This window comes from Acomys minous (assembly GCF_964271855.1).
Source record: "Acomys minous genome assembly, chromosome: 4".
Lineage (NCBI taxonomy): Eukaryota > Metazoa > Chordata > Mammalia > Rodentia > Muridae > Acomys > Acomys minous.
In genome coordinates, this window is record NC_140486.1 from 43,808,040 (window position 1) to 43,834,155 (window position 26,116).

At 38.8% G+C, this 26,116-nt stretch overlaps 1 protein-coding gene across 2 annotated transcripts in view; it reads right to left on the reverse strand.

Annotated features, from left to right (window-relative positions):
• The window catches only part of RBM27 (RNA binding motif protein 27), a 67,638-nt gene that overhangs the window by 11,079 nt on the left and 30,443 nt on the right, over positions 1-26,116 (reverse strand). The window contains exons 9-19 of one of the 2 annotated variants that reach the window (XM_084778192.1): positions 18,553-18,717; positions 14,140-14,289; positions 11,879-12,023; positions 11,079-11,232; positions 9,759-10,055; positions 7,320-7,460; positions 4,795-4,914; positions 3,172-3,246; positions 2,858-3,022; positions 584-688; positions 293-481 (exon numbers count right to left, since the gene is read on the reverse strand). In XM_084778192.1, the coding sequence (XP_084634318.1) occupies positions 293-481; positions 584-688; positions 2,858-3,022; positions 3,172-3,246; positions 4,795-4,914; positions 7,320-7,460; positions 9,759-10,055; positions 11,079-11,232; positions 11,879-12,023; positions 14,140-14,289; positions 18,553-18,717 (1,706 nt within the window). The remainder of the gene's footprint in view (positions 1-292; positions 482-583; positions 689-2,857; positions 3,023-3,171; positions 3,247-4,794; positions 4,915-7,319; positions 7,461-9,758; positions 10,056-11,078; positions 11,233-11,878; positions 12,024-14,139; positions 14,290-18,552; positions 18,718-26,116) is intronic. The other variant, XM_084778193.1, reaches the window with a different exon arrangement.

Here is a 26,116-nt window from a genome sequence, read left to right on the forward strand (position 1 = left end):
GATTGCTTTAATTTTTTTGCCTAGAAATACCTAGTAAACTCTGAAATAATCCTAAGATCAAATATGGCTTTGTAACACTGCGCCACTACAAATGTGTTTACGTAGGTTATGAAATGTTAGAGCAAGACCTACTTCCTGACCCTCAAAAGTATATTAGTAGGAACTTAGTATGGTCTGTGTTTTGACAACTAACATTTCTAACCTAGAAATCATTTGATATTTATAGATTGTAGCAAACAAAGTGCTGAGTGCATTGTTTTTAGAGTTAGTATGAGTTACATTAAAAACTTACTGAGAAATGCTGAAGCAACTCATCCTTTTCCTCCTCAGTGAACCCTCCAACTGTGAGTGCTTTGGGGCGGTGGTCCACTACCATGTGATTCAGTGCACCCCTCCCTCTTCCTCGGCCTCGGCCTCTTCCTCGGCCTTGAGAGGACATGGTCTTTCCTCGCCCCACAGGTAAAATACCTAATCTTGCAGCCTAAATAACAACAGAAGTAGAAGGCAATGCATTGTTAAATTAAGCTTTCATAAGTAAATAAAGAGAAAATCTTTTTGAGATGTTGTGCAAGTTAAATCTCACCTCAACTTGTAACTGACTAAGCTTTTTGCGTAATTCTGTTGTGTCTTCTCCTGAAGACAGTCTCTTGTGGAGGTCCAGTTCCGTGTCCAGCAACTCCTTCTGGGCCTGGGAAAGAAAAGGAAAGGAAAAAGGAAGAAGTCAGGTGACTACTAAGATCTTATTCAGAGCATTATATAGTTGCACAATGACTTGCCTTTCCTGTGAAAAATGCTCCAAGGAAATTAACCTTCATGTGCACACTGTAAACACAGTCAGCACATATGACTCCATGAGAAAGGTAAAAGTTAACCAAGATACTTTTCACATAGTACAAGATCATCAATGAAACACAACTAATGAAACAGAAACTATGTAGGCTTTACAAAGGACCGGTATGTAGCTCACACTTATAATCCTAGGAATTAGAGGTTAAAGCAGGCCTGTCTCAAATTAGAGCCATCCCAAGCTGCAAAGTTAAACTGTCTTAAAAACAAATTAATTAATTAAATAAAATACAAAATAGTACAAAGTACAGTAAAAACTACTTTCAGACTGGCATTCTTACTGCTACTCTTTTTTTGTATGAGACAAGCTATCAGTCTTTAAGTAGGTATGAAGACTTTTCCCCCTCACATGCTCTTTCTTATCCCTTGTGCATATGTGTGCCTATCTGTGTGGGGGTGTTCACAGTGCTCAAAGAGGCCAAAATATGGTGTTGGATTCCCCTGGAAGAGGTAGTTAGAAGCTACCTGATGTGCTGGGAACAGAACTTGGGTGGGTGCTCTAAAAAGGTATTCATTTATAACTATTAAGTCATTTCTCTAGCCCCCTTTAATTTGCAAAAGGCACATATATGGCTGGGTATGGTGATACATGCCTATAGAGATGAAAGGATCACTAAAGCCTATAAGCTTTGTGGCCAACCTGAGTAACATCCAAAGACCTCCTTTCAGAAATTAAGAAATTAACAAAGAAAGGAAAGAAGGAAGGAAGGACAGACTCCACATACACTTTCTAGAACTAGAGAAAATATCAGTAATATATCCGAATTGTATTTTTAAAGATTTAGTTTTATTTTATTTGTGTGTTTTTGTATGTGCTTGATGCTCAATGAGGTCAGGAGAGGGTATAGGATCCCTTGTAACTGGAATTACAGATGGTTCTGAGCCATGTTGCTGAGATCAAAACTTGAGTCTTTCTCAAAAGCAGCAAGTGCTCTTAACCACTGAGCCATCTTTCTAGCCCAAGCCCTCTTTTCCCCCTTACAAAAATATGTGTCACTGCACAGATGGAACTAGCTGAGCACTTCTCCTTACCTTGCTTCCCAGTACTAAAACCTCTAGTGTTTCTCTACATTCAGCTTTCAAGAGAAATGCTGGTGAAAGATTTTGCCTTTCAAACAAACAAACCCACATATTTAGTTAGTGTGTGTATGTGACGCTGTGCATATGTGGAGGTCAGAGTACAACCTGCGGGAGTCAGTCCTCTCCCTCCACCATGTGGGTCTTGTGTACCAAGCCTCAGGCTTTGCAGCATACCAACCAAGCCATCTCAGCAGCCCAACAATTTATTCTTAAGTTAACAAAAGTATAACTTCAAACATACTGTATATTATTTGTATATAAGTGTGTATGTAATAAGCTTACTCCCATTCCTTCAAAGGCTGCAAGTAACCTAAAAAACCCCAATACAGAGATATGGTACAATGAAACTTTGTAAAAAAACAAGTGCTCTCCTAGGGTAAGAAAATGTAGAAACATAAAATTTGGGATAACTGGATCCAGAAGTTCTGATTGTTCTTTTAATTAGCATGTCACATATTTATCCCACATTACAGTACCGTGTCTGTAGTGATCATACTCAGCTAGACTTTAGAGTGAGACTGTTTTAAACAAAGCACACATATAAACAAAGATACCTCCCCCAGACCAAAAAACAACCACATCTTCCTTAAAAACTAAATAAAGTTTTAGGCCCTTAAAAACATAAAAGGCAAAACTGACAGATGGTTGGGGCTGTGTACACTCACTGGTATAGCCACTGTTTACAATGCGCACGGTCCTGGCCTCTACCCCAGCACCACATCGATCCATACGGGACTAAAACTTTTCTTAAAGCGTATATCACATCAATGAAGCACACTGTTCTCTAACTGCTTGCTGATCTCCCCATTCGTCTATCAACAGCTTTACCACTGGTGCCGGGGGCTGCCTATTGGCTGCACTGTCCTCTCAAAGGACCAAGCACATTGCAGGTGCTCTGTAAGGCTGCAAGGGGAGAAATGCAATTGGATACCTCTGTTTTTGTCTTTACTTTGGATGGCGTGGAGACTGCAGAAGATGTTTTTAATTCATCTTTCAATTGTGAGATCTTCTCACCCAGTTCTTTCAAGGTCTTCATTATATTTGCTCTTTCTTCTGGCTTCATGTTTTTGTTTTTTTCTAGTTTAGAGATCAGCATCTACAAAATAATCAGAAAAGTCAAAATAAATAAATAAATAAATAAATAAATAAATAAATAACCCTAAGTCTATATTTAGTAAATTTAAGCTTTACTATTATAAACCAATTCTATATGACATTACAACATGCAAAGAATTCCTTGAGTACCTTCTGGCATTCTATCTGCTTTTCCAACATTTCTTGCCTCTTTTTCCTCATGTCTTGCTGTAACTTCATTGCTTCCTGGATAATAGAAACAAAGAAGCCAGTAATGGATTTTTTAAAAAGCCTGCTAATGATACATTCCCAACTCAATTCTTCCCTCTAAAATGGACCCCCAAACTAATGGACTCAAAAACAGATGAAAGTGGCAGCTGGGGTATGGAATATGGCTAGAACATGTGTATAAGCTCAGGACTCAAAAGACTGAAGCAGCTGGGTGGTGGCGGTGCATGCCTTTAATCCCAGCACTTGGGAGGCAGAAGCTCTGAGTTCGAGGCCAGCCCAGTCTACAAAGTGAGTCCAGGATAGTCAAGGCTACATAGAGAAACCCTGTCTCAAAAAACACTGAAGCAGAAAGATCATGGATTTGAGGTCAGCCTGGGCTACACAAGGAGAATCTGTCTAAAAAACAAACAAACAAAAACCTCAAAATTTGAAAATCAGAAATGACACCTTTGAATATATTTTCCCAATGATTACAGTATAGCTGTGTAATTTATAGCTATACTTTGTATCTTTAAAGAAAAGCAAACTAGGGGCTGGAGAGATGGCTCAGAGATTAAGATCACTGTCTGTTCTTCCAAAGACCCTGAGTTCAATTCCCAGCAACCACATGGTGGCTCTCATAACCATCTACAATGAGATTCAGTGCCCTCTTCTGGCCTGCTGACTCACATGCAGGCAGAATATGTATAAATAATAATTAAACAAATCTTTAAGGAAAAAAAAAAGGCCAACTGTTTTCACTTTCCAGTGTAAGAGGCCAAAGCCTTATTCCTGAACCAGAAAGTCTTAAAATATGAGATACAGCTATAAATTAGGAACGATCAAAGATTTTTGATTGGAAAATTTTGTTTCTACCCTCCTGGGAATTAAATCTCTTTATGGAGACAGTATATATGAACATGTGTTTTTACTGAAATTCCCTATGTAAACAGCTTATATCTAAAATGCAATGTTACTCAAAGCTGAGTCTTACAATGGTCCACAAATGTGTTATACTTATGTGAAATGTTATCTTTAAAAAAGGAATTGGAAAAGAAAATACTTTGATCTTGGGATGTGGCTCAGTGGCTGAAACTTGTCCAGCAAGTGCCAGGCCCGCCCTGGGGTTCAATCCCTAGCATCGTCCCACCAGCCCCAAGAAAAGAAAGCTGTCTGGTTTTCTTCCTTGATTGGAAAGAATAAAAAAAGATTACCTGGCTGTGATAGCCCATGCATTTAGTCCCAGAACTCAGCCTGGTCTGCAAAGAGAATCCCAGGACAGCCTGGGCTACACAGAGAAACCCCACCTAGAACCCCACCCCACCCCACCCCAAAAGAAGCATATAGAAACTAATTAATGGGTATAGTTCAATGATTATGTGCTTAAGGTCCTTGCTTAACACTCAACCAAAACCAACCTATCAATGAGTTTAATGTAGCAACTGTGGAGCATGTTTGCAGTTTTAAGTGTCCTAAATGGAGGAGAGCGCACAGCTTGTTGTATAGCCCTACAGCAACATGAATTTACAGGTTAGCATATGCTAACTTAACAGAACTAACAGGAAGAATAATGGAAACTGTTACCTGTTTCTTCTTAAGAACTTCTTGTACATCATGAGATTTAGACCCTGAACAAAGCTTCAAAGGTGCCTTTAAGTTTGAGGAGCTATAAATTGTTTTAGGATGGCTTGGAGTAGAAAATACCTTTAAAAACAAACAAACAAGTATGATTAAATTAAATCTTAAAAATGTTTAAAATCAAGGAAGGTGTGGTGGCACATACCTATAATCTCAGTGCTCAGGGAAGCAGGGGAAGGCATGAGTTTGAGGCCAGCCTGGTCTACAAATTGATTCCAGGACAGCCAAGGCTATACAGAAAAATTCTGTCTCAAAAAAACAAAACAAAAACCCAAACAGGTAAAAAAAATTTTTTAGAATAACTGCTTCTACTAGAGACAGAAAGGGTTGTTTTTTGTTTTTGTTTGGGGGGCAGTGGTTCAGATAGGGTTTTCTCTCTGTAGCCCTTGCTGTCCTGGAACTCACTCTGTAGACCAGGCTGTCTTTGAACTCAGAGGGATCCACTTGCTTCTGCCTCCTCAGCGCTAAGACTAAAGGTGTGTGCCACTGCACCCATCTAATCTTTTTTCCCCCTTTCATACAAGAAAGCATAGCTGACAATTTCCTTCCTGTTCTTAGAAAGGGTGGGTTGATGCTGGGGATGGAACCCTAGGACCTGGCACATGCTGGGTAAGTTTTGCTCATTTTGTTCAGTTTATTATAACCTAAATACCACTTCATGACACATATAAAAAGTATTCTTCATTCCTTTTTGAAGGTAAGTACATTTTACTGTATAGATGTACTACATTTAGGAAATCAGTCCCCCAGTGGTAGGAATTTGGAGACTTTCATAAGTACAAAGAGTTTACAATTAGTAGATTACACATAAACACTTCACATTTTGGACAGTGTATTTCTGGCGCAGAATCTTAGAAAAACTTTATATATGTGCATATAATTTTGTTATATTGCCAAACATTCCAAATCTCATTTCATGGGAGCTGAATTATTTAGCATTTCCATCAGCATTTAAGTCTCAAGCTCATTTATTCTGGTTTATGATGTAATATTTTATTTTATTTTTATTTATTATGTATATAGCGCTCTGCCTGCATGTATGCCTGTAGGCCAGAAGAGGGCATCAGATCACATTATAGATGGTTCTGAGCCACCATGTGGTTGCTGGGCATTGAACTCAAGACCTCTGGAAGAGCAGCAAGTGCTCTTGACCTCTGAGCCATCTCTCCAGCCCCCATTATGATGTAATTTTTTAAAAACACCTTTTCTGTATGGCTATCCACTTATACTAATATCAAAAAAATTATCTTTTTTTTTTTTTTTTTTTTTGGTTTTTCGAGACAAGGTTTCTCTGTGTAGCCTTGGCTGTCCTGGACTAACTTTGTAGACCAGGCTGGCCTCGAACTTACAGCGAACTTACACCTGCCTCTGCCTCCCGAGTGCTGGGATTAAAGGCGTACGCTGCCGCCACCACCACCCAGCTAAAAAAAAAAAAAATTATCATTTTTGATCTGATATGATTTAGTCAATAAATTCCTTTTGCAATGAAGTCTATTTTAGATTTTCTGTTCTCTTTCACTGGTCTGGTAAATCATGTACCACCATTAAACTGTGTTAGTCATAGACACCTTATAGTACTTTTGGACTGCCACCTTATCAATTTTCTTTTTCAGACTTCCTCTACCTCTTTGTAATAATCACTACACATATTGCATGGATATATTCCTGAAAGCAAAACAAAGACATTCCAATACTTGGTTTTATGACAGAATTACATTCACTGCTTTTTTTTGTTTTTTTTTGTTTTTTTTACATTCACTGTTTTTTAAGACTATTTTTAATTTGATGTGACTACATGTATGTCTGTGCATGAGCATGCGGTGCTCACAGAGGCCAGAAAAGGGTATCAGATTCCTGGAAGCTTAAGTGATAGGCAATTGTTAGCTGCAGGTGTGGTGCTAGGAAGCATCCCCTAGCCTTCACCAGGATTCTTAATCACACCTAAGAGGAAAAGCAAGAGCTGGATGTGATGGTACCAGTCTTTAATAAGAGCACTGGGGAGGCTGAAGCAGCAGGATCCTGAGCAGAAGCCAGCCTGGGTGAGCCTTCTCTCAGACCATGCCTCAGAAAATGAGGGAGTAAAAAAGAAATGGCCTAACTAAGGACATCTACCCCTTACTATACCACTACAAGCAAAAATTCACTAATTCTTAGGTAGCTCTAATAAAAGGAAATTAAGTAACAAACTCCTGACTGAGCTATGGAAATTAGGGAAGTACACTTAGGTCAAATGTCATGTTTATCCTGTTGAAAAAGAGACTATAAATCATCCCATCCCTGCCCGAAGACAGGGTTTCTCTGTGTAATATCCCTGGCTGTCTTGGAACTCTCTTTGTAGACCAGGCAGGCCTCGAACTCACAGAGATCTTCCTGCCTCTGCCTCCCAAGAGACTACAAATCTTAATGGTAATGAGTTTTTGTGCCACTGAGTGAGTGACTTTAAATATACATGGAAGTCACAGGATGCATACCGGGCAATCCTCCCCAGAACCACCAGATTGGTTCACCAAGTGAGAGGTGTCACTCTGGTTAGTACTTGCATGTCCAAGACGGTGTTTAACAGGAACTTTGTTAAGAACGTAGGCACCAGAGGTCTGTGGTTTGCCCATCATCTGCAAATATAAAATAAACATCTTTATAATCTAAGTTTATAGACACAACCAAAAGTGATATAAATTTAAGATAGAGGTTAAAGTTGAAATGAGGACGTGCTTTATTACCTGTAAAACTGTATTTTTTTTTCTAGGCATTATGAATATACAGATGATTGTATTATCCATATTGTTTTGGAAGTCTAACATGTCATAAGAGATGAGAGGAGCTCAGTAGTATAGCATGTGCTACTAAGTATATACAAATCCTTGGTTCAATCCTTAGCTCTAAAAATATGTTTCACAGTAATACACACACACTACTGCTAATAACTTTTTAAAATCTTCTCTCCAGTATACAATGTTTCAAAAATAGTTTTGTTTGTTTGTTTGTTTTTTTGTTTTCCGAGGCAGGGTTTCTCTGTGTAGCCTTGGCTGTCCTGGACTTACTTCTAGACTAGGCTGGCCTCGAAATGAAAGCGATCCGCCTGCCTCTGCCTCCCGTGTGCTGGGATTAACGGTGTGCCACCACCGCCCCACTGAAGACAGTTTGGGGTTTTGTTGTTGTTGTTGTTGTTGTTGTTGTTGTTGTTGTTGTTGTTTTAGTATAAATAGCAGTGAAATGAAAAGGCAATCTCTGGCTATATTCTTTCACCAACATCTAGGACAAGCATTCACATTTGGGTCCAAATATGAAACAGAACACAAATAAAAATGTATGGTTTAGATGCTAATGAGCAGCAATGCTTAATAGAACTGAGAATGCATACATGCACATATTTTTCAGTGTTTTGAGATAAGAACTTGCTATGTAGCACAGGCTGACCTCAAACTCAAAAGACTTCTGCCTCAGAGCACTGCTTGCTTTTATTTTTTCATTAGAACACATTTACCTTAAAGATTGTACAATATAGATGGAAATTACTGCCAACATCTGAACAGCTCTAATGTATAGTAGTTAGCTCTTTCCTTCATTTACTTCTTCATTCAAATATCTAAGAATATATATATCAGGCACTATTTATTGTTCTAACCACCAAGGACAAAATAAATACAAGGATTATAATCCTCAATCATGGCTAGACATACTAATGCAGCTTCTGCGGCAAGGGAGGACGGATCATATCAAGACCAACCTAAGCTATAAACTAGGAGCTCCTCTCAAAAATACAAAACAGAATCTTAATTCCTTGAAGGTTCCATTTCAGTTTTTAAAGGAGTAAAATTGTCTTCATGGAAAATGGTAGGACAAATGGGTGAAAAATGAAGGTGACTAACTCTAATATAAAACAAAGTAGTTCAAGTTTCAGAATTTAGTGCATGTGCCTTGCTACAGATACTTGTTTGTTTGTTTGTTTGTTTGTTTTTCAAAATAGGGTCTCTATGTAGCCTTGGCTGTCCTGGACTCACTTTGTAGACCAGGCTGGGCTTGAACTCACAGTGATCCACCTGCCTCTGTCTCCTGAGTGCTGGGATTAAAGGCGTGTGCCACCACGTCGAGCTGCAGACACTTCTCAAACACTCAGATTTAAGAGGCTCATTATCTAGAGACTGACTCTGTCCTACAGATGAAGCTAATCAGGATAGACCTTGATAAACCATCCTGTTATACAACAGTTCTCACAGCTGCAGAGCATTGCAAAGCATTTTGAAGCAGATTCCTGGTCCTTTTTCACAAGAATTGATTCAGAAGATGAGGGCCTGGGAAAAGCTAAGTTTAAGAACCAGAGTTTAGAACCCCACAGTCACATAAAAGCCACACAGGTAAGGAAGACATCTATAATCCCAGTACTAAGGAGGAAAAAAAACAGAGGATCCTTAGGGATGGATGGCCAGCCACACTAACAAAACTGGCAAGCTTGGGATTCACTGAGTCCCTGCCTCAGCAACTAAAGTGGAGAGGATCACAAAGACACACAATGTCATCAGGTGTGGTGGCTCACACCTTTAATCCTAGCACTAGGGAGAGAGAGGCAGGTGGATCTTGGTGAGTTTGAGGCCAGCCTGGTCTACAAAGTGAGTCCAGGACGGCCAAGGCTACACAGAGAAACCCTGTCTCAAAAAAACAACAAAAAAGACACACAATGTCAAGGTTGGGCCTATGCCCACACCAACTAATTGTTTAGTTAATTAAGATAAAGTTGGTGAGGTCTAAGAACCTATACTTCCATAATAATCAGGTATTAGGAGAGCAGATGATGCCATGCTGGTTTCTATGTCTTACCACGAAAAACTCTACTGTGGAAGGTGCCAAGACTGTGGATTGGAAAATACTAGCTGAGAAATGAGACTGGAGTTTTAGTCAGGGAACATGATTACCTTTTGGATACCTCCATGGACTGATGAGGGAGAAGACTGGGTTACCATCACCTGCTGTTGATGAAGATGCTGTGGTAGGCTATGGTGCTGCTGTGAAAGGTGACTCAAGCTGTGTTGCTGTTGCAGGAGAAGCTGTGCTGGGGACTGGAGTGCTGGTTGTTCATTGTTCTCTCTATGCCATAGGACTCGAATGAACCGATTGTTCAAAACTGCTTCTGTGCTAGAAATGGCTTTCCTGGCCTCCTCATTGGTAAGGTACTGGATGAGTGCTGCTTCTGGATCACCCTTAAAAGCAACCTTTAAAGAAAATAATAGGAACAAATTAAACTTAGCAGTTAAACATGGGTGGTCTAGTACTGTAAACTAAATTATGTGCCTCCAAATTCATATGGTGAAATTCTAGCTCTTAGTGGAGAATAGGATTAGGGAAAAATTCAGGTTTCACAGGGTACTAAATTTGTGGCCTTTTAAAGTTAAGGTGGTCTTAGGAGAAGAGAAAAGGGTCTCTACCTCTCCTACCCCCATCTCTCACCCTCTCTGCCATATGAAGACAGTGAAAACACAGGTGTCTACAAGCTAAGACGTCATCCCTCTGAAATAGCTTAGTATAAGTAGCATTGGATCCCCTTGGAGCTGGAGTTACAGGTAGTTGTGAGCAATGTGGATGCTGGGAACCAAACTAAGGTCAGTTCATGCTCTTAATTGGCAAACTGTCTTTCCAACAATAGAACAAATTTCTACTGTTTATTTATTCAGCCTATGGTGTTCAATATGGGTGCCTGAGAAAACTGTTTTACCTAAGCCACCCAAGTTCTTTCTCAAATGCCATAAAGAATAACAATGACAGAAAACTTTTAAGAGAAAAGGACATGAATTTTAGAAACTTTAAACAAACATGTAAGTACACTCAATTAAATCCTCACTTATAACCTCAAATTCATAAATTCAAATTTCTAACAAGTAGACATCAAAAGATTATGTTAGCACTACAACTGATTTGATCTTAAACAAGATGCCAAAAATCTGAACTTCTTAGATAATAGCATTAATACAGACAGGAAAAAGTCATTTGTACAGACAAAGACATATGAATAACTACTACCACTACAACAACAAAAATAACAGAACTAGCCCAGTGTCTTTAGGAAGGGATTACAGAAAAGAATCAAATGAATTCTCAAGAGCAAATTCAACTAAATAATTCCATGATACATGGAAACAAAGATACACCGATGCAAAGTCAGAATTACCACTGCCTCTAATCAAGATGGACTGCTAGGAATGCACACATGCATTCTGTCACTGATAAAACTAAATTACCTGGATATTAACTATGGTTCCAAATTTGCTGAAGTGTTCATTGAGTTTGGTAATGTTGTTGAGTTCCTGGGGGATTTTTTTCACTTCTAATTTGGTGTTTGTATACTGATTCTTCCTCAAGAAGCCTGGTTTGCTTTGATTGTTGTTCCCCTGTCTGAAACAAGCATTGATGAATCTTGGTTAATTCTTTCATCTTATGGCTATCCAAGAGATGCTATCAGTAAGGAAGGTAAAGTTTAAGGACTCTCCAAACACTACAGAACTTTAACATAACCCTACTGCAATACAATAGAGAAGAAAAGCAGTCCAACCAACACTAAAGCATGAGCCACCCCGTTCCAGTCTACCTCTAAAGAAAACAAAGTGCAACATTTCTAAGCTGTGCTTCTCAATTTCTGCAAAGATGCCAATGTTTTCTTTCTAGTCACTTCTGATATCTCAATGATGTTTAATATTGGGTGAGGAATAGGTACAGCATACAAATATCGTATCATGAAATACCATGTTAGCTTTTTAATTTCTAGGATATTCTAAAGATCTCTCTTGGAACCCTAACTCTGAGGAACATACTTTGAAAATCACTATTTGATGATTTTGTTTGTTTTTCTAAACAGAGTTTCCCTTTAACAATTCTGGCTGTCCTAGATTGGTAGAACAGGCTGTCCTCAAACTCACAGAGTCCTGCGATTAAATGCATGTGCCACACCTAGCAAGGTTAATTATATTTTTAACAACTTTTTAACACAAATGAAACATTACAAGCATTGATTACATATTTCTAATAAACAAAACCATCTTACTTTCCCAGCCAAGGTTTCTTCGTAAGTGGCCCTTCCAAACCACTAATGGCTCTCTTTCGGCTCTCTGGTTCCAGGACTACTCTGGTGATGTTGCTATTAATAGAAACAGGAACTGGTGGTTCAGTCTGGATGACAATATTAGCAGCTGTTGAAAACAAAAATTCCCATTATTCAATTTTAAGGAAACATCAAATGATTGGAATATTTAATCTAAAGCTTAAAAAGTCCTGTGTACAGAATTCACCTACTACCATTTTCTACTTTTGTGAAAGACAGAACACAACTGATTTCCTGCAAGGGCTAGAATTAAAAGCATGCATAACTGTGTCTAGCTTACTTCTTCGTTCTTAGAAATGCATTATCAGCAAGAAAAAACACAAATGCCTCTATTCTTTACATTCAAAAAATTAAAATGCAAGCTTAAAACCTCAAAGGCAATCCAATATGACAATTATCTCAAGCACAGATCATCAATGAACGCAAGAAAGTTATTTGAGAAAGTTGTCAGAAGAGTAAGGTATTTACTTTATATATGCACCATAAATTTACTTACTTTTACAATAGAAATATAGAACAATTACTGTCTTCAACAAGGGATCAAACAGTACAACTAGAATTATTATCTGCCTCCAGTCATGGTCCAACAAAATGTTCACCAGGTAAAGATTTTTTGTTTTTGTTTTTGTTTTGTTTTTCAAGATACTGTTTCTTTGTCCTGGAACTCACTCTATATAAAGCAGGCTGGCCTTACTCAGAGATCTACCTGCTTCTGCCTCCCATGCTAATCATTTTCTTATATGCAATACTACTACATTGTTCCCCCCCACACTTTTTTTCTTTTTAAATCACGGCCCCCAAAGAGACCCCATGGAGAGCCAAGGAGTCCCTCCTGGGAAGGAGGTGTTCTAAAGAAAGAAAGAAAAAACAAAAACAAAAACACTACAATGGGTGCCATCAGTTCCTGACTAGGTGGTAGATGTGGTGCTAGGCTCCACATTCACTGGTGGAGACTTCAAAGACATAGGCAGTGCACAGCAGCAGTTCCTGAGTGTGCCTGTTTGTTACCACCTGGAGGATGGTGAAGTTCTTCAGGACACTGTTCAGCTGTGCAGGAAGTGCCAAAGGAACAGGCCTTGGAGGATCAGTTAAGTGTGACAGGAGCCAGCCCCACTGCTCATGCTTCTGAGATGGGGGAGGGGCGCTGTTGGGTTTTTTTGTTTTGTTTTGTTTTCCTTTTTTTGAGATCCAGTCTCTGTAGGCTAGGCGGGCCTGGAACGTGAGCAATCTCTGCCTTAGTCTCCTGAGCACTGGCTGAGGTTATAGTGAGACACCATGCCCAGCTCTATGCTTATATAGGTCCGTATCTTACTCTAATATATTAGCAAGGAGGGAAATGAACTCATATTAAAGGTATATGCTGGTATTTAATCTTGCCTTGATTTTTTTTTTGTGGGGGGAAAGCAGCTTGGAGATAGGATCTGACTACGTAGCCCTGGTTGGCCTGTAACTATGTGAACTAGGCTGGCCTCAAACTCACAGAGACCTACCTGTCTTTGCCTCCTGAGTATTGGGATTAAAAGCATGTTTAATGGTGATTAAAGCCACAACTGTCATGGCTTTATTTATTTATTTATTTTGGCGGTTTATGTCTTAAAAACTTTGAAAGAGGTCCTGATATATGTAAATTTTGTTTGTTTGTTTGTTTTGTTTTTAAACAGGGTCTCATGTGGCCCAGGCTGGGTTTGTACCTGCTATGTAGATAATCCTCCTGCCTCCACACAGATAACATATTGCCATGGGACCCAGGTATATAGCTGTAATCTTAAGGAGTAAATTGATAAAATGACAATTTACTTTAGTATTTTGGCTTGAACCATTATGGGTTTGAAGCTATAGCTCTTAAAATAAAGAATACACCTTTGATTAGTTCTTTGAGGGAAAGGGACCAGTCACTTCACTTTGTACCCAGCTGTTTACACAGCACACAGCTAAAATGGTTTGAAGGCCTACCAAAAAAAAAAAAAAAAAAAAAAAAAAAAGCAACGAAAATATTACTATTTTCTATGCATAAAAAGAAATATATTCTAACTGTACCATTAAAATAAAATTTAGAAGTGAAGTTATTAAAAGACTTTTGAGATGATTACATAATATCCTACAAGAGTATAAGCAGTCTGATTACTTCAAGAGACAGAAAAACAAAGGTCTTAACTATATTACACTACATCATAATGTTTATCATCAGAATAGGGCATTCTCACCTCTTGGATTTGCATCCATATCTCCAGATGTGAGGCCAATCAGGTTAGGACGCTGTGTCTGTGCTCTTGAAAAGAACTGTCTGTACTGTGATCTGCCAGAACTAGTGATACTAGGAGCTTCAGGATTATAACCATCTGGTTCATATGTATCTGGAAGAAAAAACAAAACAAAACCAAACTCAGAAAATCAGAGAGTGCTCAAACTATTGCCTAATTACTATAAATAAAGAGCTGTTCAAGTTAATGTGTTCTTCAAAAAAATATAATTACATCAAGTCATATATACTTCTCTTTGAGTTATGTCAGACACTCCTTTTTAGGTAAAAGAAAATAAGTACTATTGTCACAAACATACAGACACTCAAATTTAAACACTGATATTTACTTCTCAATCCACTCAGTCATGTTTACCCTGTATATTAATCACTTAATCCAATCCTCAATAACAATACATATTCTTATCACCAATTTTTGCATACATGAGAAAGTTCATTCAAATATTGTTGAGTTTTGTTTCTCATAAATTTCTAGTATTTCTGTAACCAGCAAATAAATTGATTATTAAGCCTAAGAAAGAGTAGTTGGTGCCCTATCCAAAGCATATTTCAAATAAGAGGTAGCTAAGTTAAATTGTATAAACATAATTATTTTAATACCACTCTATTATTCATTGATACATTTTTTTCTTTTTTTGGTTTTTCAAGACAGGGTTTCTCTGTGTAGACTTGGCTGTCCTGGACTCGCTTTGTAGACCAGGCTGGCCTCGAACTCACAGTGATCCGCCTGCCTCTGCCTCCCGTGTGCTGGAATTAAAGGCGTGCACCACCACGCCCTGCTCCTCGTTGATATACTTTTATCATATTTCTTATACTTTTTTTTCTAAAACAAACAAACAAAAAAAATCACTTTTAAAATTCTAACCCTATGTAACTATTTTATTAATGTTAAAAGCAATTCTGTTTAGTTGGGGTTTTTTTGGTTTTTTGAGACAGGGTTTCTTTGAGGAACCGAGCCCTGGCTGTCCTGGACTTGCTTTTTAGACCAGGCTGGCCTCACAAACGCACAGAGATCCAGCTGCCTCTACCCCTACTACCACCACTACGCATAGCCTAAAAGCAATTCTGAAAGAAATGAGAGACTCAAATGGCATATATCCTCTCTGCTCTAAATCAAATCATAGTAATTGTAAGAAAGACTGAAGATAGTGAGTTCTTTTCTTTCTTTCTTTTGTTTTTTAAGACGGGGTTTCTCTGTATAGACTTAGCTGTCCTGGACTTGAACTCATAGATCCACCTGCCTCTGCCTCTTGAGTGCTGGGATTACAGGTGTGGGTCACCATGCCTGGCCTGATGGCGGTGGCCATAGTTATGATTCAGAAGTTCTTGTGTTTCTTCTAAGACTTATTTATTTATTATGGTACAGTGTTTTGCCTACATATATGCCTGCACAAGAGAAGAGGGCACCAGATCTCATTATAGATGATGGTGAGCCACCATGTGGTTGCTGGGAATTGAACTCAGGACCTTTGGAAGAGCAGCCAGTACTCTTAACTTCTGAGCCATCTCTCCAGCCCTTCTCTTTTGTTCTTGATGGAAAATGGGTTTAATGATTCACATAAAGCTAAAATTACAAGATCAGGTTCAAACATATCTTTACTAAAAGCTGGCATTTTTGTGATCCAGAGTATAATAGCTCATAAATGAACCACTTGCTGGAGAGAGCTCCGTGGCTAAGAAAACATACTGCTCTTGTAGAAGATCCAAGTTGCATTCTCAACACTCATGTTGATTGGTCACAACCACCTGTAACCCCAGCTCTAAAAGATCCAACACCCTCCTCTGGACGGGGTGGGCTCCTGTACTCGCCACATGCATATACTCACGCACAGACACACAGACACACACACACAATTAAAACAAATAAAATAAGCCAGGTGCAGGGGTGCAGGCCTTTAATATCAGCAGACAGGTGGTTCTTTGTTAGTTTGAGGCCAACCTGATCTTCATGGTAAGTTCTAGCTAGGCCAGCCAGAGCAACATCTGTCTCAAATAAAATAAAATTATAAAACAAACAATCCCCCTTAGGAACTTCCTTAATTCTAAAAGCATTTGACTCTGCAGCTCCTGTCTAAATAAGCTAAATAGACTCGCAGGGTATCAGTCTCAACCCTCTTAGATTAAACCTTGCCCTGAATATTGGATTTCCCCCAACTTCAGGTTCCTTGAGCATATTCTCTCCCTGCGCAAAACACCAAGTCCAAGTTTAAAGCAGTTAAGTGCCACTGAGGGACAACTGACTGAGACATCTGGCATCAGAACTGGAACTGCTGGTCAATGTTCCCTCTTGTACACATTTCCCCCATTTTCTTTCCTTAAACATTTGAAAATAGCTCATGGTGTAGTATAGACAAACATCAATAGATTAAAAACTGATTCCCTATAATAAAATAATAAATGATTTTGAAAAATTAGTTACCAGAGTGGTCTGTGCTCCTTCTTCAGAGGAGAATGGCTAATATATTACTAAAATAATGATATTCCTATTATAGGACTTACATTCATTATCAAGTCTTATATTCAGCCTCGGAACTTCCTGGTGGTAATTTAATAATACTAAACTCTATCTCAACAGTTATCTAAACAGTTAAGGCGTCAGAGTATTCTTTGGATTATATTGAATTACTTCAGCTCCTTGTAACTTTCTGTCTTCCATGTCTGGAAAACAGATCAATGGTCAGTGTTTCCTTAATCCCTCACCACTTTATTTCCTGAGATAGAGTCTCCCATTGAGTGTTCACCTATAGTGGCTGGCCAGTGAACCCAGGAGTTCTCTCAACTCGGCCTCTAGTGCCAGAATGATAGGCGTGTGTCTGTGTCCCTATGCACAGCTTTCTATGAAGGTGCTAGGGATTCAACGTAGTTCCTCACAAATTGGGGGTGAACTGAATGACCCATACCCTTAATTTTTTGTTTATGCCAACTAGGCTGAATTGTTACTGAGAAAAACATGCTTTAATGGCATATAGCTTAAAATCAAATCCTATCTGTTTATAAAATTTAAGTGCATATAAATGTCTGAGCAACCCGGTCTGAAGAAGATATATAAAATAACAGATGCCACAGTTATGCTGTCCTAGCTAGTTTTATATCAACTTGACACAAGCTAGAGTTATCTGAAAAGCGGAAACATCAACTGAGAAAAATGTTTCCATAAGATACAGCTAGCTGTAAGGCATTTTCTTAATTAGTGATTGATGGGAGGGGGGCCTTGTGAGTGATAAATCCCTGGGCTGGTGGTCCTATGTTCTACAAAAAAGCAGGCTGAGCAAACCATGATACGCAAGCCAGTAAGTAGCATCCCTTCACGGCCTCTGCATCAGCTCCAGCCTCCAGATCCCTGCTCTGAATTCCTCTCCTTTGATGATGAACAATGATTCAGAAACTTAAGCTAGAATAAACCCTTGCTTCCCCAAGTTTCTTTGGTCATGGTGTTTCATCACAGCAATAGTAACACTAAAACATAAGCCAACTCTAAAAATGAACAAAGTAAACACTACTTCAACTTTTAAGCAAACCAACAATGTACAGTCCACAGCTTTCAATCACTCCCTAGTAGTAACAAAAACTCACACAGTTGAGACTACAGAAAGGTTTGAAATTCATACAATCAAATGACCTTGTTTTATGACCCCTGGGAACACAGAACTCCAATAAACATAATGGTTCTACAGTCGTGTCAGGCATGGTAAAAAACACCTGAAAACCTAGCACTAAGATTCCAAGTTCAGGGTTAATTTGGACAATGAATGTAGTGGCCCTTTCTTGTTTTTAAAAAGCCCTTTAGTTAGTTATAAACTGAAATCTAAAGGCAAAGTGAAGAGAGCATCTTTTAAAAAGAGAGACTATCAAGACACCAATAAAGCAAACACAGATCTTCAAAACACATATATCAATAGGGCGAAGTAGTTTTACAATACTATATTCACTATGAGCCATCTGTCCATACAAAAGGGAGTAGAAGGAAGAAATTATAATTATCCACCACTAGCAAGAAACCAGACGTTTAGCTTTATTTCAAAGAAAATTAACCTAGTTTCTCTTGTAATATACAAATAATTAACTAGAAAATACTCAAGTAGATAGATACTATCTTTCTATCTACATGTTTAGAAACTACCTCAAGGAAGATATGACTATTACCAAGGCACTGAACATAAATATACAGGACAACAGAGATGGCGGACACACATGCAGAGGGCCTAATCATCAACAACCGCTAGGGACAAATCAAAGAAACAAGAGAACAGAAAATAACTCTACCTAAGAGCACTAATGGGAACTTTTGACAGATCAGAATGACCAGTTTAAGTGTAAAAGATCAGTGAAGTGGATGGCCATCTGAAGCAAAGCTTACCTGGGACCAGAGGGGTGGGACTGGAGACTGAGGTATGATACCCAATGGAGGATCCCATGAGGTTTCGAGGTGGCACCAAACGAGCTGCCAACAGAGGAGGCGGTGTCCCCAACTGAAGTCGCTCGGATGCAGCAGCACCATGTTCACGAGAATACATGGGCTGTCCTACAGAGGAAAGAATAGGAGGGCAGCTGGAATTGAGAGTCACAAGCTTGCTTCTCTGAGGCAATGGTGTACTTCCTGAGACTGTGAGCCAAGAACAGAGAAATTACAACAACAGGAACAGTAGTAGAGAAAGACATTATTGAGATTCTAAGTCAAGAAAGCATAGACATGCAACTGGTTAGGATGTATCAAGGTACAAAGAAATTAGCATTACATAATCTGCCCTTTAGAATCCTCTCTGTGTCTGTCTCTCTTTCTTGAGAGTTTTGTATAGTCCTGCTTGTCTCAAAGTCACATATAGCTGAGGCTAACATTGAAATTCTGATCCTATTGTGTTTCCATGGGTCAAGTTCTGAGACTGCAGGAATTCAACACTTGGCTTTCTATTGTTGTAAACCTTAAATGGAGTAAATGCTAATTTTATTTAAAGCTGAGCAATGAACAATTCAAGTTAGAGAAAGACACCCTGAGCTACTGTTCACATAGAATCTGGTATTCAGTGAGCTGTACAGATACCAATGATGTCATGCACATATCTCTCTAAGAAATGTCAACTCTGTACAAAATATACTCCTGTATCTAAAAGCAGGGGTGAATAGTTAGAAACACAAAACAAACTACCATATTCAAAGCCTCACAAAGAATAGTAAATGTTCACTAGGAGACAATTTATAAACGAGTGGATACTTGTTACCACCATAGAGAGGATGATAACAAGGAAAAAAGAAAATAAATGAAGGAAAATGCAAACAGGCCAGTGCTGGATATAGGAAATGATTCTGGATATTAGGAGCTATGTTTCAAAATAAAGTACATTTATGGACACAAACATACAAACACACACATGTCCACATACAAATACATATACAGATACAAATTGTATTGTATTGGGAACAAGATTGGGAAAAGGCAAAGTATTATAGAGTAAAACCTTCCTTTGGTTTCTATTTAGTAGCATTCCCTAACAACATATGAAACATATATATTTGTAAGATTTAGTTTTTTTATACTACAAGGCTATATATTTACTACAACATAAGACATAATAAAGCAAAGTTAGAAAAATTTTTAATGTGACTATGTCTTACAAGTTGCAAAATCCCTTTAGGTTTTTGACACACACTAATAAGACAGGCCACAAAGTAATCAACTGATTTAATAATAGAAAGAAAAAATAGAATACAATCTCCTACTTCTCTGTCCACATGCATGGAGAAAAGGAGATGACGAACCTCACTGTAAGCAGATGACATAACTACATATTTAACACCAATCCTTTCAAAATGTGTTTTAAAAGACAATCACTATACTGCAAGAGAAACTTAAACTGTCCTTGATCATTTAAAATAGTTCTAATATCATGCAGAGAATTCTCTGGGATGGGGGGGAGGGGCAAGAAACACAACCTCAAAAGAAACATAATTCCAATCTATATGATGGCTTCAACTATATGATGTAGCACAAATCTGCCTAGTATATGTAATCAGTAACAAGACTATAAACTAAAGGGCAAGCTTGCACAATGTCAATTTCTAAAACCACAGACAAGATGTTATTCAAACATTACGAAAGGTGGCTGTGAGTTGGTCAGATGCATGCCTGACGCCTATAAGGGCCAGAAGAGGGGATCACAGACCCTGGATCACATACCACGGACAGTTGTGAGCAGCTGTGTGAATGCTCAAAGAGTATCAGTGCCCTTAACCACTGAGCTGTCTCTCCAGCCTATCTAATTTCCCAACACACTAAAAAATATACATAAAGCTCTTTATTTGAACAAGCCAAATGATGCTGTTTGGAAACCACCAATTAACTTACAAAAGAAAACTTGAACAGTTTTAAGGGTTCAACTTACTGTCTCAAAGACAGTATTTTTAAAAACTACATTAAAGTCAACTAAATGAAAAGATACTTTTTAAAAAATCTATGTTGAGGGCTGGAGAGATGGCTCAGAGGTCAAACATTGACTGCTCTTTCAGGGGTCCTGGGTTCAATTGCCAGCAACCACATGGCGGCTCACAATCACCTATAATGTGATTTGATGCCATCTTCTGGTCTGCAGATGTGCACATAGACAGAGCACTATATATATAATAAATACATAATTTTTAAAAAAATCTATGTTGAGAACACTATTATACTCTCCAATGATTTTATGTGCATGTTTTATGTTTAAGTATTCCTGTGAGTGTACATGTGTTCCTGTTGAGTGTTCGTATGTATGCCACTGTCTGTGTGTATATGTGGGGGGCGGGGCAGAGTACAACCTTGGATGTGTTTGCTTTTTCCCCTAGCTTAGTACAAGGTCTCATGCTATTCACCAGCTGGTCCTCAAGATTACAGAACCACCTCCCCATGCATCCACTGTAGTGATGACTCAATCACAGAATTTATTAATTGATTTACTTGTGTGTGTGCACATGCAAATGTGTGGAGGTCAGAGGACAACTTACACTAGCTTTCTCTCTCCACCTTATGGGTCTTGAGAATTGTATTTAGGTCACCAGCTTAGAGGCAAGCACCTTACCTGAGCCATCCTACCAGACCCCTGCAATTGTGTTTTAAATGCTTAGATGGCTATCAGATACTATCCCTAGGGTTTTAATTTTTTCCTATAAACTGTGCTTGTTGTATATTAACATGTTCATGTGGTAATATGCATGGAACACAAGAAGTTGACATTAATGTTCTCCTATACTGCATTACTTTCCTACTCTGCCTGACTTTTAAAAATTGAGACGGGGTCTCATCTATGTTTGGCTGCCTCAAATATACTATAAATGAGGAAGGCCTTGCATTCCTGCTTCTCCTGTCTTCATTTCATGAGTGCAGAGATTACAGGCATATGCCACCACCTCTGGTTTTACGTAGTACTGAGCACTGAACTTCATGCATGGTGGACAAGCATTCTACCAACTGAGCTACATCCCCATCTCACCTCTTATCTCAGAGACAGGGTCTTTCATGCTCCAGGAACCCATCTGTCTCCTCCTTGCAGCACTAGAGCCACAGCTACTCACTACTATACCTAACTTGTATTGGTGCTGGGGATCCAAACCAGATAGATCCTCCTGAGTACACAAGAAGTACTTTACTGAGCCATCTTCTCTGCTCCTCCCTATATATTTTAGAATCAAATTGTAGGCTTTTAAATAGAGAAGAAAATTCGCAAAGCTGCTTATATGACATAATTCAGATTGTTCTGATATTAATGTTCTATTTGTCAACAAATAATTCTCTTCATAAATACTGACACAGAATCTAAGACTATAAAGTAGTAAAACACAAATGCCAATGAGAAATAATCACTTTTTACTGGTCTTGAAAGAAAAATGGGAACAAAAATGGTAATTATTTAAAAACACTGCTTTTATTCTAAAGTTTTATCTTTTGTTTATTTTGGTTTTTGCTTTTCAGGATGAGGTTTTTCTGTGTAGCTTTAGCTGTCTTGGAACTCAGTCTGTAGACCAGGATAGCCTCAAACTCAGCCTGCCTCTGCCTCCTGACTGCTGAGATTAAAGGCATGTGCCACCACCTGGCTTAAAATGTTTTTTGTTTTTGTTTTTGTTTTTTGGTTTTTTTTTTTTTTTTTTTTTTTGGTTTGGTGTTGAGAATGGCTTCTCTGTTACACAGAGCCCTGGCTGTCTTGGACTCCTTTGTAGGCCAGGCTGGCCTTGAACTCAGAGAGATACAGTTGTCTCTGCCTCCCGAGAACTGGGATTAAAGGCGTGCGCCACCACACCCAGCTTAAAATGTACTTTTAAAACTAAAATGATACTATTTTCCTATGTAGTCTTTTATTCTGACAAAGTAAGAAGCTGAAAACTCTTATTTGTCTCCTAATATTCTTAGGTCTGTTACTAACCTCTGGAAAGCAAATGCGTGGAGTTTCTGTTCTAAAACATTACACTCTTTCTTTTAAAGACATGAAAGGCCACCTGAGATCTGTTACCTTATATATCTTAGCTCCCTAGCATCCACCACAATGCCTGGCACATGGTAAGCACTGAAAAATAATTTCTGAATTAATGAATATTAAGGTAGGCCACTGAGATTGCTGGCAACTGATAAACTTTTAAAAATTAGCATCAGCTGTGTGTGGTGACACACACCTTTAATCCCAGCACTCAGGAGGCAGAGGCAGGTGGGTCTCTGTGAGTTCAAGGACAGTGTAGTCTACTATAGTGAGTTCCAGCTAGGGATATGTAGAAAAACCCTGTCTCAAAACTAGGTGATGATGATAAATAAACGCCAAGCAGAGTTTTATAGACTGTGTTACAATATTCAATTTGGTTTAAAAAACAAATGGATAACTGCCATAAAAAAAACCAGAATTTTTACTATGATTCAACACTAAATATAAATATAAAAATATGTGTAAGTACAAAAGACATGTTAAACTGTTAAGAGCCAGATTTGTATAGAAATGATGACAGAGTTAACCGCACGGTGGTCACTACTAAAACTAGATAACACTACTACATATACCTGAGTTCATTATATTATCTTTGTTTTTATCTATACTTGTATTTCTCGTAAGTGAAAAGAGTAATAATAGCAATAAAACAAGCCCGCACTGTGAAAAGATACTAGAGTAATCAGAAGACCATGAGACAAGAGAAAATGTCAGATGTATGATTTATATTCATAAAAGGAAAAATCAAACAGACCTATACTTATGTATGCATCATTATGTAACAAATGCTTGTAGGAATCTTAGACAGTAGGCAAATGAATCTCAAGTACTTAGACTTGACCCATGAAGCAGAAGAGAAAGCATGTATGTAGCAGTAAAGAAGAAAAGGCAAATTGAGTCATAGCAGGAGCAGAGACACTGTGCATGTTGAGAAACAAAGAAAAAAAAGAGCAGGAAAGAAGACATACATAGCAAGAGTCAAAAGCCTAAGAGAGGAGTTGCTGATGATTCAGAAGGAAACAGTAACTACTGAAGAGTTCTCATGACAAAAGCCTGCAGAATATTCACTTAACATTATGGGGGAGGTGCTTAAACAGACATAATGGTGTTAAACAATCCAAATGTGCAGTGAGTCAAATGTGAATAAAAGGAGAAGGTCTGGTGGAAATATAGTAAAGGAGAAACTTCAGAGGAAAAAGGGTTTTGATGAACTAGGTTTAAGCAAGGTTGGAGCTTGGAGCTTGCCTTGTACGCTATGGGCCCATATTCAAGCACACCAGGTGGCAGGAGAAGGCAATGTGTTAGCCATATGATGACGTCACGTGAGTAGTTGGCTCTTGTACCCATTGGCAAAGTCAAGAAGGGTAGAAAGCAGAGATTTAAGAACAGGCTTTATTAGGCAGGTGGTGGTGGCACACATCACTAATCCCTGCACTCCCGAGGCAGAGGCAGAGGCAGGCAGATCTCTGAGTTCGAGGCCATCCTGGTCTACAGAACAAATTCCAGGACAGCCAGAACTAAAAAGGAAGGAGAAGGCCAACCCATACTGACAGGTTAAAACGGGAGATCAAGGAGCCTCCTCCCTCAAAGAACAGTAGGATGCCTGTAGTGGAAGCAGACTGTATTTACATGTAATTCACCAGAGCTACACAGAGAAAACCTGTCTGTAACACCTCGCCGCCGTCCCCCCCCCCCAGGCTTCATTTTCAGAGGTTGAAATCTGACAAGAAAATACTAACTACATGGAATATAACTAGCACTTTCAGGTCATCAGATGCCAAAGACATGTTAGATGCCTTATAAATATAAATCCATTTTCTCTGCAGCAGAACCATAATGAAGCAGTATAATGAAGCACTTCAGAAAAGGAAACTAGGGTACATAGAAGTCACTTGGCTGAGCCGAGAGAGTAGAAAAGCACCAGGATCTCAACAGCTCCAACTACTTTACTTGGTTGCCTCTTTGTGACATGAAAGATGAGAACTATTTCAGAGGCAAAGCAAATTTTTAAATGCAGATACGTAAAAAATGAACATGCCATCATTTCTGTAGAAAAAGAGCTCATTACATGACACTGAGAAACAACCATTCTTTTGAGTGTGTCTGATTTTTTGAGAAAATGGCTCTAGCTGCCCAAAGCAGACTCATACTACTTGCTATATAACTTAGACTGGCCCAATGCTAGGATTTACAGGAGTATGCCATCATGCCTCGCTTAAATAATCATTAAAAATATTTCTGGAAAAACAACTTTAAAAAAACATATCAAGTTGGGTGGTGGTGACACACGCCTTTAATCCCAGCACTTGGGAGGCAGAGGCAGGTGGATCTCTGAATCTGAGGCCATCCTGGTCTACAAAGTGAGTTCCAGGACAGTCAAGGCTATACAGAGAAAAATAAAACTAACCAGCAAACAAAATCATCTAGGCATTTGATTTTTAAAAAGGTATAAGTCAAGAGAAACACTTTGAAGGTAAATACGAATCATACAAATGTGCTAAAACTTACTACAATTGATATGTCTCCATCTTCACTTCAACACACAGTTAAATAACTATTAGACATACTTTACCTGATTCTTATATACTTGTTTGAAAACAGGCCAAATGTGTTCAGGATTCCTTTAGCAGAAGCTCAATGTTGTGATTCCAACAGTCACTACGAAGTGACTCTACGCTGCCAGTCTAAAGTAATAGAGGGCTCCTGGCTTCTTCCCACCCCAGCACACAAAAGTACAATACAGCTTTATGACATGGCTGCTTTGTAAGTATGAATATACTTGTCTGGTTATGCATTCCACAAGAATAAGCATTTCACACACAGTGCCACCGTGCATGTGCGAAGATCAGAGGACAACTTGTAAAGAGTCTTTTCTCGCCTTCTACCATGTGGGATCAAACAGCTTCAGAGGTTTAGTGGCAAATGACTTTACCCATCATCTTGACATCCATGAAAACCATTAATTTGGGTCAGTCTGTCTCTACAAATGCCCAGGCTGCCTCAGACATCATGCTGAGGCCAGACTACGCAGAAATGACACTACAGAGCTGTAGTTGAAATGCAAGACCCACACCTTGGACCAGAATTGCATTACTGGACTGGAATTTACAGTCACAATAGCCCAAACTCAAGTCCTAGATTGTACACCACCCAACTGGACGGCTATCCTTTACAGGATACATCCCTAGAAGGTACACACAGAGAATCTTCATCAGAATATAGGGAGACATGCTGTCCCCTGTCCACAAGGCCCAATGCCATAATTGCAGTTAGCACTCCACTTACTGCCTAGCCCATCTGCACCGTGTATGGTAAACTGATCTGTTTGGAGATGGTGGTTAAGAGTACTGTCTGCTTTTCCAGAAGTCCTGAGTTCAATTACCGGCAACCACATGGTGGCTCACAACCATCTATAATGTGACCTGATGCCCTCTTCTGGCATGCAGGTGTACATACAGATAGAACACTCATACAAAAAACAAA